Source organism: Myxocyprinus asiaticus, chromosome 4 (assembly GCF_019703515.2).
Source record: "Myxocyprinus asiaticus isolate MX2 ecotype Aquarium Trade chromosome 4, UBuf_Myxa_2, whole genome shotgun sequence".
In the NCBI taxonomy this organism is placed as follows: Eukaryota; Metazoa; Chordata; class Actinopteri; order Cypriniformes; family Catostomidae; genus Myxocyprinus; species Myxocyprinus asiaticus.
In genome coordinates, this window is record NC_059347.1 from 54,539,083 (window position 1) to 54,556,915 (window position 17,833).

General features: G+C 38.7%; 1 protein-coding gene across 1 annotated transcript; it reads left to right on the forward strand.

Annotated features, from left to right (window-relative positions):
• Positions 1–10,802: 10,802 nt before the first annotated feature.
• Positions 10,803–16,375, forward strand: LOC127439686 (stromal cell-derived factor 2-like protein 1). The gene is made up of 3 exons (XM_051695935.1): positions 10,803–11,124; positions 13,140–13,336; positions 13,775–16,375. The coding sequence occupies exons 1-3, from the start codon at positions 10,947–10,949 to the stop codon at positions 14,051–14,053; spliced, it is 654 nt and encodes a 217-aa protein (XP_051551895.1). The 5' UTR covers positions 10,803–10,946; the 3' UTR covers positions 14,054–16,375.
• Positions 16,376–17,833: the final 1,458 nt, after the last annotated feature.

Sequence of the window (17,833 nt, forward strand, 5' to 3'; positions counted from 1 at the left end):
CCTCCTGCCACCGCCCCTGGAAAATCCTCCTTCTTTCTTATCGCGGCTGCTAATGGTTCCAGGGCAAGACAGAACAATAATGGGGAAAGAGGGCGACCCTGCCGGGTGCCCCAATCCAGGGTAAAATAATCTGAAATTAATCCATTCGTTTGTACCAGCACTACCGGGTGTCTATACAGTAACTTAATCCAACCAATAAAAGTATTCACGAACCTGTACATTTCCAAAATCTTAAAAAAATAATCCCATTGTACCATATCAAATGCCTTTTCATCTTTAAGTGAGATGTGTATAAGAGATGTCATAACTTTACTTAATCGGTTAGCCAAAATTTCTGACAATATTTTAACGTCTAGCTGGATCAGGGAAATTGGACGGTAACTCTTACACTCACTTGGATCATTCTTCTTTTTTAGAATTAGACTGATTCGGGCTTGCGTCATGGTTGGCGGAAGTTTCCATTCTTTAATGATTCCGTGTAAACGTCTATCAAAAGTGGAGCCAGTTCTGTAGCATAAGATCTAAAAAAACTTAGTGGCAAAGCCACCTGGCCCCGGAGCCTTGCCTGTAGGCAGGCCTTAATTACCTCGCCAAGCTCCTCCATGCTTATCTCAGAATCAAGAGAATTTTTTTTGCTCAGCCGTCAGGTTAGGAAGTTTCTAATATCCTCATCAGTAGATGAAGACATTGAACTATAGAGATCAAGATAGAATTCTTTAAAAGCATTATTAATATCAATGGCTGAGGTAAATATTACACCACCAGCAGATTTCACTGAGGGAATGGTAGAAAAAGACTCTCTCTGTTTTATATATCTAGTCAGAAGCTTTCCTGCCTTGTCCCCCGACTCAAAGTATGACTGTCTTGCCCTGAATAACCAAAACTCCCCCTTCCATAACAAAATAGTATTATATCTATATTTCAATCGGGTCAATTCTCTGAGGCCATCAGAAGACATTCGATGCTTCAGCTTTTCCTCTGCACTTTTAATATTTCTTTCCAACTCCACGAGTTCTCGTGCTTTGGATTTCCCCAAACCACGCCCACAGAGGATACTGAGGACCAGCTGGTCTCCAAATAAACCTTTATTTCAGCCTTTAACATTTGTTGGAATTCAGGATTTTTCAAAAGGGATACTTTACAGTGCCAACTATATGATTTCCCTTTCTCCAGATGTGGCAACACCTCTAAACTCACCAGGGCGTGATCTGAGACTAAAATGTTTCCAATTGAGCAATCAACAACAGATGAAATGAGGGACTTAGATATTAAAGAAATCTATTCTATAATAAATCTTATGGACTGATGAAAAAAATGTATAGTCCCTACCAGATGGGTTCAAAAGTCTCCAAATATCTGTAAGACCAAGATTTTTACACATACTGTGAAGTGTCAATGTTGCTCTAGGGGGCTTGCACACTTTTGCTTCACTATGATCAAGGTCCATCAAAAGATTAAAGACTCCTCCCAATATTATATCATGAGGAGTGCCAGCGGCTTGCAACTGTCATGTGTATTTTGTTGATTCATGTTTTTCATGTCTTTTATTTTGAAATTTCTGTTCCTGTTTCATGTCATGTGATTTCATGTTTCCCTCCATGTTCATGTGTCTTGTTTTCATTGGGTTATTGTCTTGTTATCTTGTTATCAGTTCTGTCTGTTCATTGGTTCCCTCGTCATTGTTTTACCCCTTGTCCATGTATTTAAGCCCTCATGTTTTCCATTGTCCTTCGTCAGGTATTGTGTTTGGTAAGGTTGTTATGTTATGTTATGTTATGTTATGTTATGTTATGTTATGTTATGTTATGTTATGTTATATTATATGTCAAGTCAAGTTTATGTTATGTCAAGTTTATGTCAATTTAAGTCAAGTCTAGTCAAGTTCAAGTTTATGTTTCATGTTTGTAGTTAGGGTTTTTGGATTTCACTTTTGTTAATAAAATTGCACTTGGGTTCTTCACTTCACTGTCATCTCTTGTCATTGCCAGCACCAGCGCAATGTTACAGAATACCTGACCTAAACATGAACCCAGCAATCCAACTCCTATGCCTACGTCAGGGGAATCGTCCCCTAAATGTGGAGGACTTCTGCGCTCTGGCCTGCCGTGTGGACTTTAATGAGGTCGTCCTCAAAGACTGTTTCCGTTTTGGATTATGTTAGCCAATTTCCTTTTTGATGTCTGGCAGTCACAGTTCCCTCAATCTGGTTCAGTATATCGACCTTGCCCTGCAGATTACTGGTTCTACGTTCACTGTGGGGGAGGCGGATGCCGAGCCGGAGTCCCACGTCATGGCCGCCAAGCCAGACTTTCACGTCATTGCCGCCAAGCCAGAGTTCCTCAACATGGTCACTGAGCTAGCGCCATCATTTGCCCCGGATCCTGAGCCTGCTCCATGCCATGTCACAGCCACACCTGGGCCTGCTCCATGCCACGTCACAGCCATGCCTGCGTCTGCTCCACGCCATGTCATGGCCACATCTGAGCAGTTGGACCTGGAGATGGTTCCCGCCCTTGTACCCACCCTATGGATGCTTCCTCATGATCAGGCAAGGAGAACTTTCGACCCTCCGACCCCGCCTGGACCCTCCGGGCCCTGGACTCCGCCTTGGCCTGTCGATCCCTTGACATCACCTCGGCTCTACTTTCCCTCAGCTCCACTGCAGTCCTTCAGCCTGTTGGCTTTACCAGGGTCCCTCGTCCCTCCAGCTCCTCCTTGGTCTGTTGGTCACCTGGCTCCGCCTTGGCTCTCCGATCCTCTGGCTGCACCTCCTCCCTCTGATCAGTCAGCTCCTCCGGGGACCTCCATCCTACGGCTCTACCTTGGTCCTCAGCCCCACTGGCTACACCTCAGTCTTCTGATCCCCCAGCTCCGCCTTGCTCCTCCAAGCCTCCAGTGGTGCCTTGGTCCTCCCTGCCTCCGGCTCCACCCTGGTCTTCGAGTCTTCGGCTACTCTCTGGGTACCAAGTTCCCTGGTGTCACCCTTCAAGTCTCTCTCAGCCCCACCTTCCACAGCTCCACCCCTTGAGCCTCTCAGGGCCCCACCTTCCATTGACTCTGCCCTGGTCCCATGCCCCACGCCCTGTCTCATCAGGCCACATGCCATGCCATTCCAAGCCACGCCTTCTGTGTCCATTGGTTCCCTCGTCATTGTTTTACCCTTTGTCCATGTATTTAAGACCTCATGTTTTCCATTGTCCTTTGTCAGGTATTGTGTTTGGTAACGTTATGTCAAGTTTATGTCAAGCCAGGTTTATGTCAAATCAAGTTCATGTTTGTTTCACGTTTGTAGTTAGGGTTTTTGGATTTCACTTTTGTTAATAAAATTGCACTTGGGTTCTTCACTTCATCGTCATTGCCAGCATCAGCACATTGTTACAGCAACATCCCTTCAAGATCTATAAAAAAAAGCCCTGATTATCAACGTTAGGTGCATAAATATTAGCCAAAATAGGACTTTGCCCCTGAATTTCTGCTAAAACAAAAATGACTTTTCTTAATTTATCTTTAATCTGTTTGAGACATTTGAATTGTAGATGATTACTTATCAGTGTAATGACTCCCCTGCTCCTACTTGAGCCAGCACTAAAGAAAACATGTCCACCCCATATCTCCCACATTTTTCAGCTTCCTGCGGGGAAATATGCGTTTCTTGAAGAAACACTGTCATATTTCTTACGCTTAAGAGAAATAACCTACCTTCTTTTTATGGGGTGCCCCAACCCATTCACATTCCAAGTAGAGAGAGACAATCCGCTCATTAACACTTGACATTTTGACAAATAAGAAAAAATAGATTGTGTCAAAAACAAAATTATAAAGACCACATTCCAACATTAGTGCAACAATCAAACCCCGAACTTCCCCCAGAACCAAACAAACAGAAAAAAGAAATATGCGCATTAACCAATGCACATTAAAAAATGTTTAACTGTAAAACTGCATCATCCCTAACTGCTGTAAAATATGAAATAAGCAATTTCTTTCCACTTTGTTTCTCAATACACTGCATAAAACTTAAATTAAAAAAATAAAAACCTTATTCTATAAATCTGTGTGATCCATTAATAGCTATTAATTCAAACCATTTAAATTATATGATTTGGCTTGTCATGTATATAAGATGACCAAAGACTGCTTTACACAGCTTATCAGTATGTGGTTTCATACAACAAATAAAAAGCATTAAAACATATTTTTAAATACATAAAGATGAGGAAGAACCCGTGGTAGCAGTTGATACATTTTTACTAACATTTACTAGACCGTATATTGTATGCCACACTGGCTGATAAATGACCAAAATGACCAGCGGTATTAGGCAAGAACAAACAAAATAAGGTGATTGCTGGGCGAGAAGGATAACAAAGAGGTATATAAATATACACATATATTTTGTAATTATGATGCTGCTATTAAGTCATCCCAAACATGTTATATAATGTTGAATATATTAATTCATACTAAAATAAGTATATGTCTGATTATAATAAATAACTTGTATATCGAAAAGCTTCCCTTGATGTCATCATGGTGAAAATACACTGATCGCTCGGGTACACGGGCTGTGGCTCCTGATCATGATGAACTCTGGGATACGCTTAGCCTGAAAGACCGCTCCGAAGTGATTTTCGCACTAGTGTGGATTTAGTGTGGGTTAAGTGCACTGAGCTTTGGCATGTTTTAGACATGGGACAATTTTGAACACTTGCTTCCTGTCGCATGCATGCGCACTCAAGTGGCCAAGACCGCAAGTGTGGGTATTGGGACAGGGCCAACATATCTATTGTAGAGAACGTTACTGTCAACTAGTGTGTAATGACAGTAAGTCACCATTTGCGGATACCACACAGATGAATGGGGAGAGCCATAAACTGACAACTACCTGTCACAAAATTGTCCGTGTCTTATAAAACAGCAATTTTATCATAGTATACTCCACGCATAGTTCATTTCAAAAGGATTGTGTAGTGTAAAACATATTGAAGATTAGAGGATAGGTAGTAAATTTAAGTAATGAGCTGTTTCCTCAAAAAAAGCAGTTTATTCAGCACACTGAAGAATCTCCTCCATTGACATCCATTAAAAAATAAATAAAGAAAAAAGGTCTCTGGTTTCCTCGCCAGTATACCACCTTGTTTGTTGCTAACCTTGTATGTGTGGCGAAGCGAGCGGATCAAGAGGGTTCAAAAATAAAGAGTTCTCAGATGATACACCTCTAAGGAGGTTTACCTCTACAGCAAGTAGCGACTACGCCACCCCGGTCTAATTACCCAGGGAAATACCCAATAAGGGCACATAGGTTCAATTTCTCTCACATAGACAATGAGACGTGGATATGTTTATACCAAAAATATGTCTTTATTCAGTCACAATAAATAGATTAAAAACACAGAGGAAAAGGGCATTCAATGTGGTGTAACAGGAATAAAGTGCCAATAAAAAGGCAAACAGCACCAAGCTGCTGTAATAACATCAAGACACAAATTGACAAAATAACTCTGAGCTGGGGCTTACCCGTAGCAAGGCAGGCTAGATACAGGGCTTTAATAATGCCCGCAATAATAAATACCCACACGTGCACCAGATCACACACTCCAGTGAGATTCACTGCAAAGATAGGCACACAGCACTCAGTGCAAGGAGAAACACCACCACATAGGGACAACTAGCCTGCCCACTCCGGGCCCCCAGCTCCTATAAAGACAAAAAAAGAAATCAAAACCAAATTCACCAAAACCGATGATCACAGAAGAGAAATCAAATTGGAAAATAAAACGCAGGATCTTATAATTGGCACCCATTACAAAAAAACAAAATCAACTTAGAATACCAAAGAAAAACTCAAACCTGAGGATATCAAAACTCCAATGGTTAGTGGCACCACAGCAAGGAGTTTAATCCATTGGGATACCAGAAACTCAGTCTATCCAAAATGCAAATAATAGCAGAAAACAAAAATAATGCAAAACAAACACATACCTCTGACGTAGAGCAGCAGAAACCCGGAAATAACGTTCAGCCGCACTATGCGGCACAGCAAACACACCCGAGCAGACACCAGCTCTAACGCAAAGCAGCAGAAACCAGGAAACACCAATCAGCTGAACAAGTGATGCACTGCCTAGCTGACCTGGTGATGCCTTTATACCCCCACTAAATGTGGCTCAATAATAAGTAAATGCCAAAGGGGCGTGGCATCAAACAGCCTTGAGGGTAGAGGCAAATAACTTCATTTCACCACATATGCTACAGTTGGTAGAAGGGCTCTGGTGTGAATGCATATTCTAAAGCTCATTGTGTGAATAAAAAAGCAAGAACCCATAAAACAAGAGGGGCCTTCAAGGTTAGCAAAACAAAGCGCAATGCAGCGGTACACAGGTGAGGAGACCAGAGGCCATTCTTTTTGAATGGATGTTAATGGAGGAGATGCTTCATTGCACTGAATAAACTGATTTTTGTGAGGAAACAGCTCATAACTTAAATTTACATCTTGTCCTCTAATAGTCAACATAGTAAACAGTCCTTTAAGAGTTAGAACTTAGTGTGAAGTTCATTTCGATAGAGAAGTCACGGACTATTTTGCTACAGGTAGGTGTAGGTTTACGGCTCTCCCCATTCATTTGTATGGTATCCGCAAATGGTGATTTACTGTCAAAACACGCTAGTTGACCGTTACACTCTCTCCTATGGCAGAACGGCAGAGGTTGGTATAAAAGTATAAAAGAATCTCTGGCTACAATCATTTGCGTATTTTCAGTTTTAAAGGGGTAGGTCACCCAAAAATGGAAAATTATGTCCTCATTTTATCACCCTCATGTCAGCCTATATGACTTGTACAGGTGCATCTCAGTAAATTAGAATGTTGTGGAAAAGTTCATTTATTTCAGTAATTCAACTCAAATTGTGAAACTCGTGTATTAAATAAATTCAATACACACAGACTGAAGTAGTTTAAGTCTTTGGTTCTTTTAATTGTGATGATTTTGGCTCACATTTAACTAAAACCCACCAATTCACTATCTCAAAAAATTAGAATATGGTGACATGCCAATCAGCTAATCAACTCAAAACACCTGCAAAGGTTTCCTGAGCCTTCAAAATGGTCTCTCAGTTTGGTTCCCTAGGCTACACAATCTGCTGATCTGACAGTTGTCCAGAAGACAATCATTGACACCCTTCACAAGGAGCGTAAGCCACAAACATTCATTGCCAAAGAAGCTGGCTGTTCACAGAGTGCTGTATCCAAGCATGTTAACAGAAAGTTGAGTGGAAGGGAAAAGTGTGGAAGAAAAAGATGCACAACCAACCGAGAGAACCGCAGCCTTATGAGGATTGTCAAGCAAAATCGATTCAAGAATTTGGGTGAACTTCACAAGGAATGGACTGAGGCTGGGGTCAAGGCATCAAGAGCCACCACACACAGACGTGTCAAGGAATTTGGCTACAGTTGTCGTATTCCTCTTGTTAAGCCACTCCTGAACCACAGACAACGTCAGAGGCGTCTTACCTGGGCTAAGGAGAAGAAGAACTGGACTGTTGCCCAGTGGTCCAAAGTCCTCTTTTCAGATGAGAGCAAGTTTTGTATTTCATTTGGAAACCAAGGTCCTAGAGTCTGGAGGAAGGGTGGAGAAGCTCATAACCCAAGTTGCTTGAAGTCCAGTGTTAAGTTTCCACAGTCTGTGATGATTTGGGGTGCAATGTCATCTGCTGGTGTTGGTCCATTGTGTTTTTTGAAAACCAAAGTCACTGCACCCGTTTACCAAGAAATTTTGGAGCACTTCATGCTTCCTTCTGCTGACCAGCTTTTTAAAGATGCTGATTTCATTTTCCAGCAGGATTTGGCACCTGCCCACACTGCCAAAAGCACCAAAAGTTGGTTAAATGACCATGGTGTTGGTGTGCTTGACTGGCCAGCAAACTCACCAGACCTGAACCCCATAGAGAATCTATGGGGTATTGTCAAGAGGAAAATGAGAACCAAGAGACCAAAAAATGCAGATGAGCTGAAGGCCACTGTCAAAGAAACCTGGGCTTCCATACCACCTCAGCAGTGCCACAAACTGATCACCTCCATGCCACGCTGAATTGAGGCAGTAATTAAAGCAAAAGGAGCCCCTACCAAGTATTGAGTACATATACAGTAAATGAACATACTTTCCAGAAAGCCAACAATTCACTAAAAATGTTTTTTTTATTGGTCTTATGATGTATTCTAATTTTTTGAGATAGTGAATTGGTGGGTTTTTGTTAAATGTGAGCCAAAATCATCACAATTAAAAGAACCAAAGACTTCAACTACTTCAGTCTGTGTGCATTGAATTTATTTAATACACGAGTTTCACAATTTGAGTTGAATTACTGAAATAAATGAACTTTTCCACGACATTCTAATTTATTGAGATGCACCTGTATATAATTTTCCCACATCATGAAAGTGAATGGCGACTGCGAGAATCAATGAAGTTTGACGTCATGATGCGATCTAATGGTGTCATATTTGATTTGAGAGTTATAGCGAAGGCCAAGATATTCAGTGAATAACTATTTACATTTCAGTTCATTCATCACACAAAGCTATTGTGTGGCTTCACTAGCCAATAAGTGAGTTTTATAAAACATTTAAATAATGTATTTGATTAAAAGATTATTTGTTGATTATTTGTTTTGGAAAAACTGAGGCCTCATAAATGGAATATCAATTAATTTAATAATATAAACTTCTTGCCAGAGATGGAAATAACTATTACTGAAACAAACACTGCTTAAAATTCACACATTTTCACATGGAAACACTCAAAAGAAGCCTAGACCTATTTCACAGACAAAATATATATCATATTTTAATACTTAACATTCACCATCTAACAGTCAAATACATCCTTCAAAGCAGTAAATCTTGTGTTAGGAAGCAAATGGGAGGATGAAAATTAGGTTTTGGGGAAATACAGAGATGACAGATATTGAATATGAGTATTTATAGAAGTTGTTTAGTCAGACATCAATTATTAAACAGTAATGTCAAACAATATGTTGTCATTTAGGCAAAGGCTATACTCACGAGAGACAGGATTTCGCTGTTCTCATGAATGTTATCCTTGTAAACAGACTTTAGGCAGCAGGTGTGACTTTGCTTACGTGAAGGCTTTGAATGTTTTCCCAAGACACGTAACCTCATTAAGAAATATGGAAAAAGTCACAGAGAGAGAGAGAGAGAGAGAGAGAGAGAGAGAGAGAGAGAGAGAGAAAGAGAGAGAGAGCTCCAGCATCAGGTTTATGATAATTCATGAAACATTTCTAATCCACACTGTAAAAAAAAAAAAAAAAAAAATCTTGTTGTTTTAACTTAAAAAAGTACATTTTCGTGCTGCCTTAAAATTTAAAGTTGTGTTAAAATCTATTCATACTACACGCATGCATACTTAGCGTCCTTCATCGGGGGACGCGGGTATTGATCCGTTACCCAAATATATGACATAAGAACAACTGTGGAAATAATCCACTCTGGTTTTGTTAAACAAGCACCATTTAAGCAAAAAGAACAACTTTTGTGGCGTGAAATCTCATCAGCTCCAGAGGGATTATGGGATCATAAAGTGTCGATCCACACTTCAGGATCTCAATTCTAAAGGCAATTGGTCATCTGGGTATTTTTCACCTACTGCTTCATGAATACTGAGGATCCATGTTCATTTAGCCTACAGTTTATAAAATAATCCAGATAAAGCCCACAACCTGTTGTGTCCCAGAAGTAACCCATAGAAGAAGAAGAAAATCACTGTTGAAGGAATGTTCCGGGTTCAGTACAAATTAAGCTCAATCCACAGCATTTCTGGCATAATGTTGAGTAGGCCTACTACAAAAATTTATTTCGACTCATCCCTCCTTTTCTTTAAAAAAAAAAAAAAGCAAAAATCTTGGTTCCAGTGAGACACTTACAAAGGAAGTGAACGAGGGCCAGTTTTTGAACATACTAACTTTTTCAAAAGTATACCACAAGAAATAAACAATATGTGTGTAAACATGATTTTAGTCAAATTCTTTCTAGCAAGTCAGTCCACTGTCGGCCATCTTTGGAACGCTGTAGGGAGGCTATCGTCAGTCATGCCAGTGCAGCTCTTATCTACTTGAATGGAGAAAGACCAAAATCTCAAACACGGTTTGTCAAAATTACGATCAAAGAACATATTTCAAGTCAGCAATAAAAAATGACAACACTGCTTCATAAATTTTGATTCTTTGCCTCATATTACGTTAAAAAACGCAATTTTCCCTGCTTGTATAGTTATTGCGCATGCGCGTTCAAGAGTTGATTGACAGGTTATCTCTGTATCTAAAAGTTGATTGGCTCTTTTAACAGTAAGGCGGGACTTACTTTCTACATCCGTTGACCGTTGGGCACGCAGAGCTCCTTAGTTGAGCGTTCCTATTTCTCCCATTCGTTTAAATAGAAGTGATCGTTCTCTGCTGAATAATCTCTGTTTTAGTGTGATAAAATCGCTTACTAACCTTTTCGGTGTAAAGTTATAACCAATTTTGCAACTTCGTTACCATGACGATGTAATGTCAAAACAAAACTAAAACTGTACAAAATTACAATTTAAACAACTTTACAGCTCAAATAATACACGAGTTTTAACAGAAAAATTAATGAAAGTATTTTTATAATATTATAAGCTTCTCATTTCTGTGTTTAAACTCTTCAAAAATTGGCCCCATTCACTTTCATTGTGTAGTAGTCATATATATGTCGTATATATCGTATATTTGGATCCTCGTGTGATGTCACAACATCCTCGACCAATCGCTGATTTCCGTGTGTGCACGCGGATCACTTCCTTGTTTTCGGACTTGTCATAATGCGATTGGTTAGAGAGCGTGTCAGCGTTTGAATGGGACTCTCCGCATCTGTCTTTCTGTGATGTAGATAGATACTAGCTGTAATAATGGGTCAATTAAGAATTATCTCTGTCTTTCTGGATTTCTTTTTATTATGTTTTATGTTTGTCCATTGCGGTGGTCGGGATTTGGACTCCAGCTACGTTACATGTGGATCTCTGGTGAAACTGCTGAACACACGGCACAACGTCAGACTACACTCGCATGATGTCAAATACGGATCAGGTACAACCGGTTTGGACAATAAATGTAATCAGACTTTACCAATTTAGCCAACGTAGCGCTCGGAAGATGCTTGTGTTGCAACAAACAATTTAGTCTTCTCTACTGGTGTTAAACTCATAGTATCGACTCTGCCTGTTGGGATTAGTGTTATTCCAGCTGGTGCATGCACATTAACCAGGAAGCCAGTGACTAAGAATATTAACAATTAGTAACTTGTCTATATGCCTATTTATCATTTTGCCTGCTATCCCCCTTCTTTCAGCCTGCACTGATTTTAATGATTCCGATATGTGGTTCTTATGGTCCTCGTTATAATGAATAGACGTAGCTATGATGACAGGTGCACTAACAAAAAAAGTACCTATTATTTTTTTTTATTTATTTTTTTTTTTTTGACACTATATGGTAATACAAGGATATTCTTTGAAGTGCTGTATTAATACAATGATGCATGGACATGTTAATTATTCAGTACCATGGTGTATGGATCACAGTACCAGGGTACATGGAGTCTGATACACTCAATGCACCTGTATTGCCACAGGTTTTTTTTTTTTGTAAGCGTAAATGTCAGAATCTACCTAGTGAATCTGTGCTAATAAATACATGGGTTATTCCATGTAAAATCAATAACATTTCTGAAATTTCCCTGGCTGAAATTGTAATTTTAATATTTTCTTCTGAAGAAATATAAATATAAATGATGATAAAAGCAAAAATATTAAATGCCATGGATCAATATTTAATGAGTAATCCATTATTTTGTAGATGGGGGTCAAAATGAATTCTCAGTTTGGTTTTCGACCACTGGAAATGGGTAAAATTTAATAATGTAAGCGTGGAGACACAGTGAGCCCCATATTTCTTAAATAAGAAGATATCAAAAGGAAATCTTAAATCACAGTAGGATATTTTTAATACTTCTGGAGTTAGAGGCACTGCATTTTTTCTAGAGGTCAATCAGAAGTGGATTTTGCTGATACCGATAACTAAGGTGTTGAAAAGGCGATTAATCTGGGGTTTTTTCTAAATCGAATTATAGAATGATAAAACATTTCTTAGTCTTCCCTAACTATGATATGAACAGACATTGAGTTTACAATACAAAGTTATAGATATATATTAGAGGTCGACCAATAGTTGATTTTGCCGATACTGATAACTAAGGCAGTGGAAAAGGTAGAAACAAATTTTTGTCTTTCCATACTATGAAGGGCACAGAGATTAAAGTTACAAGAATCTAAAATTAATAAAATCCCAAAAGCAATTTATTGTGCAACCAAAAATCCCTATAATATCCAGAAAAAATAAGATTTGGTACATAACACTAGACTTTTAACTATTTAAAAAAAAAAAAAAAAGAAAGATGAAATACTTGAAATACTCTAGGGACTCTTAATTTAAAATAATGGGACTTTGCTGTTACAATTCTAAATGTAAAAAATAAATCGACATCTATCGGCGTAGATTTTTGCAATAACGATAGTTCCAAAAAGCAATTATCGGCACCGATTAATCGGTAAAAATAAAAGACCGATATAACGGTCTGCCTCCAATATACTACATATTTCACCAGATGAGGCTTACTGATGAGGTATGAAAACAAATCAGAAACTATTGGTATACATTTTGCCAATAAATGATAGTTCCTAAAAGCAACTATCTGCTATATCGGTCTACCTCTAGTTTTTTCACATTTTTGGACTTACGCCATAAGCATATAATGTAACAAGGAGTGCTAAAGTAAACTGGTTTTAGAAAAATACCTACCTATCTCTTTGTAAAAATAAAATCATGACACTGTCACCTTTCTAATGTAATTTTTATTTATTTATTTATTTATTTATATTTTTACCTGTAGTTATGCTCCAGAATCAAAGATGAAATAATAAGTAACTCCGTAAATATTGATCCATGGTGTTTAAAATTTTGGGGATATACCACGGGGTCCTCTATTCAAATTAACATTGGTTTATATGTGTAATATAAATAAACTTTGTAACCCAACCTTGCAGGTAGTGGCCAGCAATCAGTAACAGGTGTAGATTCAGCCGATGATGCCAACAGCTACTGGCGTATCCGCGGGAAACCGGAAGGCTTTTGTCAGCGTGGGGTTCCCATTCGATGTGGGCAGACCATCCGAATCACACACATGAAGACAGGCCGCAACCTACACTCGCATCACTTTACCTCCCCCCTGTCTAACCACCAGGTAGGTTTTCCACATACATTGTCCCTCATACATTGTTTTTTCTCTCTCTCTTCCTAAGAGAAACTCATGAATATATAAATAGAGTTTTCCACAATAACACCTTCTGGTCTCTTTTTCAAATACAAAGATAATTCTAACACAGACACGTCACAATGTGGCTCTGTTTACTCCTGGTATTAACATCCATCTTAGGTTTTTTTTTTTTTTTTTTTTTTTTGTCCATCTCAAGTGGTTACTTGAGACACATTACCAGTTAAACCTGGTATTAGCGTCTCAAATGTGTATCCTGTGGCCACTTGTGATCAGATTTTATCAGTGGCAGTGTCTCTGATTTCATGACCGCATACATCACTATATGTTTGATTCAAAGTATATTAACACAATATCTTCACAGCAGCACTCAGGGTATTATAAATAGACCTGTTCTGTATTTTTCAGGAAGTGAGTGCATTTGGTGAAAATGGAGAAGGAGATGATTTAGATGTATGGACAGTTCAGTGCAGTGGAACATACTGGGAACGCGATGATGCGGTACGATTTAAACACACTGGCACTGAGGTTTTCCTCAGTGTTACTGGAGAGCAGTATGGTCATCCAATCAGAGGCCAGCATGAGGTCCATGGAATGCCCTCACCCAACCAGCATAACTACTGGAAGGTAATGGAAGGGGTTTTTATTCAGCCCAGTAGTGATCCGGTCCACCATGATGAGCTCTGATGACGTCGCTACATTATGGTAGTGAAGGCCAATGGAGACAAAACACACTGTACTCTGAACTTGACTCACACACGCTGTGAAACCTTCTTTAGATTTAAACCTTCCGTTTCTTCAGAATTTACATTTGTTTGTCAAACTCTTTTAGTGTTGCAATTTTGTCACTTTTACGGATCTGTTTTTGACTCAAGGATCACTTTAAAAATGCATATCTCTGACAATTTGATTGTTTTATTGGTTGGTTGTTTTCTTTAGATTGCATTTTCATTTGTGTATAAGGGAATTAGTTGAAATTACATTTCTATTTGAATTCTGGGCCAAAAAAAAAAAAACAAGTGTATTGTGGATTTATATTTAGGTCTGCTGAAACATTGCTGGCTATTTGAATGAGTGACAACTACTAAAAGAGTAAAAGTGTATTTTTGTTTTTATAAAATCCTGAATTCTCTCTGAAAACTGTGGAAAATATTAAATGATTGTTTCTGTATCGGTTAATGTTTTTTGCAATTCCCAATTGTTTTTCCCCTTATGTTATGACTCCATAGTATGGACATAATTTTGTGAAAAGTTAAAAGATTTGGTAAATAGAATTAATATCATGTTTTAATAACTGAAATACAACCCCAATTCTGAAAGTTGGGAAAGTATGGTAAATGCTAATAAAAACAAAAAGGAGTGATTTGTGACTACAACACATTATTTGATGTTATACCTTGTGAATGTAATATATATATGTACACACAAATTTCAAATCAGATGATTGCAACATGCTCCAAAAAAGTGGGACAGTCGAATGTTTACTACTGTGTAGCATCACCATTTCTTCTTATAAAAATTATTAAGCATTTGGGCACTGAGGACAAGTTTAAGTTTAGCAAGCAGAGTTTTCCCTCATTCATCCATTATGCAAGTCTTCAGCTGCGCAATTGTACAGGGCCTTCATTGTCGTATTTGCACTACATAATGTGCCACACATTCCCAATTGGAGACAGGTCAGGACAGCAGGCAGGCCAATACAGCACCCACGCTCTCTGCTTATGCAGCTATACACTTGTAATCGGGCAGTATGTGGTTTGGTGTTGTCCTGTTAGAAAATGCAGGGATGTCCCTGAAAAGATGGCATCGGGATGACAGTATATGTTGCTCCAAAATTAGTGCATTTCTTTCTGCATTAATTGTGCCCTCACAGACATGTGAGTTACCCATACCATGACAGACACTGGCTTTTTGACCTGGTGCTTATAACAGCTTGGATTTTCCTTTTCATCTTTGGCCCAGAGAACAAGATGGCTGTTTATTCCAAAAACTATTTGAATGTGGACTCGTTAGAGCACAAAACATGATTCCACTGTTCTACTTTCCATCTCAGATGAGACAATGGCCAGTGAAGTCTAATGGACAGTGTTGATGTATGGCTTCTGCTTTGCATAGTAAAGCATTAACTTTCATCTGTGGATGCAGCGGTGAATGATGTTGACTGACAAAGGTTTACCAAAGTATTCCCGAGCCCATATTCTGATATACATTACAGACGAATGACAGTTTTAAAGAGGTCTGAGGGATCAGAGATCACGCGCATTCGGTAGTGGTTTTTGGCCTTGCCCTTTTATGCTCTTAAGTTTTGACTGGATTCCTTGAATCTTTTAACTACATTGTGCACTATAGAGGGTGAACTGCCCAAAATCCTTCAGATTTGTTCTCAAAGCGCTAGATTATTTGCTGACGCATCTGTTGGCAAATTGGCAAGCCTCGACCCATCCTTGCTCTTGAAGAACTAGGTTTTATTTGGAGGCTCCTTATACACTAACACGATTGCCTCAACTGTTTAACATCTCCCGTTTCACATCACCATGTTATTTTAACTCATCAGATTGTTATTAGCCCAAATTGCCCAGTCTCAGCTTTTTTGGAGTGTTGCAATTGTCTTGGAATAATGGAATAATGTATGGATTTTGCTGTTTCGGAAGGAAATTGGTACTTTAATTCACCAAAGTGGCATTCAACTGATCACAAAGTATAGTCAGGACATTACTGATGTAAAAAACAGCACCATCACTATTTGAAAAAAGTAATTTTTGATCAAATCTAGACAGGCCCCATGTCTAGCAGCCATCACTCCAACACCTTATCCTTGAGTAATCGTGCTAAATTGCTAATTTGGTACTAGAAAATCACTTGCCATTATATCAAACACAGTTGAAAGCTATTTGGTTTGTTAAATGAAACTTAACATTGTCTTTGTGTTTGTTTTTGAGTTGCCACAGTATGCAATAGACTGGCATGTCTTAAGGTCAATATTAGGTCAAAAATGGCAAAAAAAAGAAACGGCTTTCTCTAGAAACTCATCAGTTAATCATTGTTTTGAGGAATGAAGGCTATACAATGCTTGAAATTGCCAAAAAACTGAAGATTTCATACAAAGGTGTACGCTACAGTCTTCAAAGACAAAGGACAACTGGCTCAAACAAGGACAGAAAGAGATGTGGAAGGCCAGATGTTCAACTAAACAAGAGGATAAGTACATCAGAGTCTCTAGTTTGAGAAATAGACGCCTCACATGTCCTCAGCTGACAGCTTCATTGAATTCTACCTGCTCAACACCAGTTTCATGTACAACAGTAAAGAAGACTCAGGGGGGCAGGCCTTAAACAGAAAAACAAAAAGAAAAGGTTAGAGTTGGCAAAGAAACACAGACATTGGACAACAGTTTGTTTGTTTGTTTGTTTTTAATGCCATGCCAGCTCTATGTGTTATTTCCATGGCGAGAAATGTGTAAGGAATTCTATAAAAGGTTTTTAAAATCTATTTTTCCTAAAAACTCTAAAATTGCGTTCGGTTTGACTTTGTTAAAAATTTCTTCCGGAGTGCTGACTGAATAAAAAAGGTTTCTCACGGGGTTAAGACCAGTACAGTCTAATAAAACATGTTTCAGGGATAATGGATTCTGGCAGAAGGTATATGTTGGTAAATCTTCTCCTAACATTAAAAACTTGTGTGTCATCCTGGAGTGACCTATTCAACAGCGGGTGTAGACTATCTGGTCCCAGCGATTTGAAAACAGAGAGGAACTTCTTTTGCCAACAATAGGGCTGATTTCATGGAGTTTGTTCATGGTGCACTGATCCCACTCTGTTTGCCATTTGTATTTAATATATTAATTTATTATGGGTTTTAGGTCAGTGGGAGGTATTGGACACTTTTTGAAATCTGCTGATAATGCCTCTTTTGCAGCAGTGTCTGCTTCCTCATTTCCTGGGATTCCAGGTACCCAGCAGGAGCAGATATTGAAATTTTGGGCCTCCAAATCCAGCAGTTTGCATAGAATATTTACAAGCATTGGGTGATCATTTTTTAAAGATGACATTGCTTGAAGACATGATTTTGAAATGAAATTATCAGAAAGTTTCTCTGTTGCATAGTCTTTATGAAGTCCAGTGCTAAGATGATGTTCTTAGTGTTTGCCTCTGCTGTAAAAATTGAGCTGTGATTGGACTGGATATTCTTTTTTTTTTTTTTTTTTTAACGGTTGATCACACATGATCCTCAGATTTTGATTCATCTCTATATATAGGGGTATGTGATGGATATATTTCTCTAATGTAGAGGAGTTGTTGTTGTTGAAAGTCATTTGGGTGGGTTTCAGATTTTTTGTTTCTTGTTAAGTCGAAGATTATTTTTGTTTTTTTTTTCAATTCCAGGGGGGAATTTTACTGAAGTGTATCTGTTCCAGTATGCTCAGATCTACTTTGAGATTTTGTAAATGTGGTTTGATCCATAGTCCAA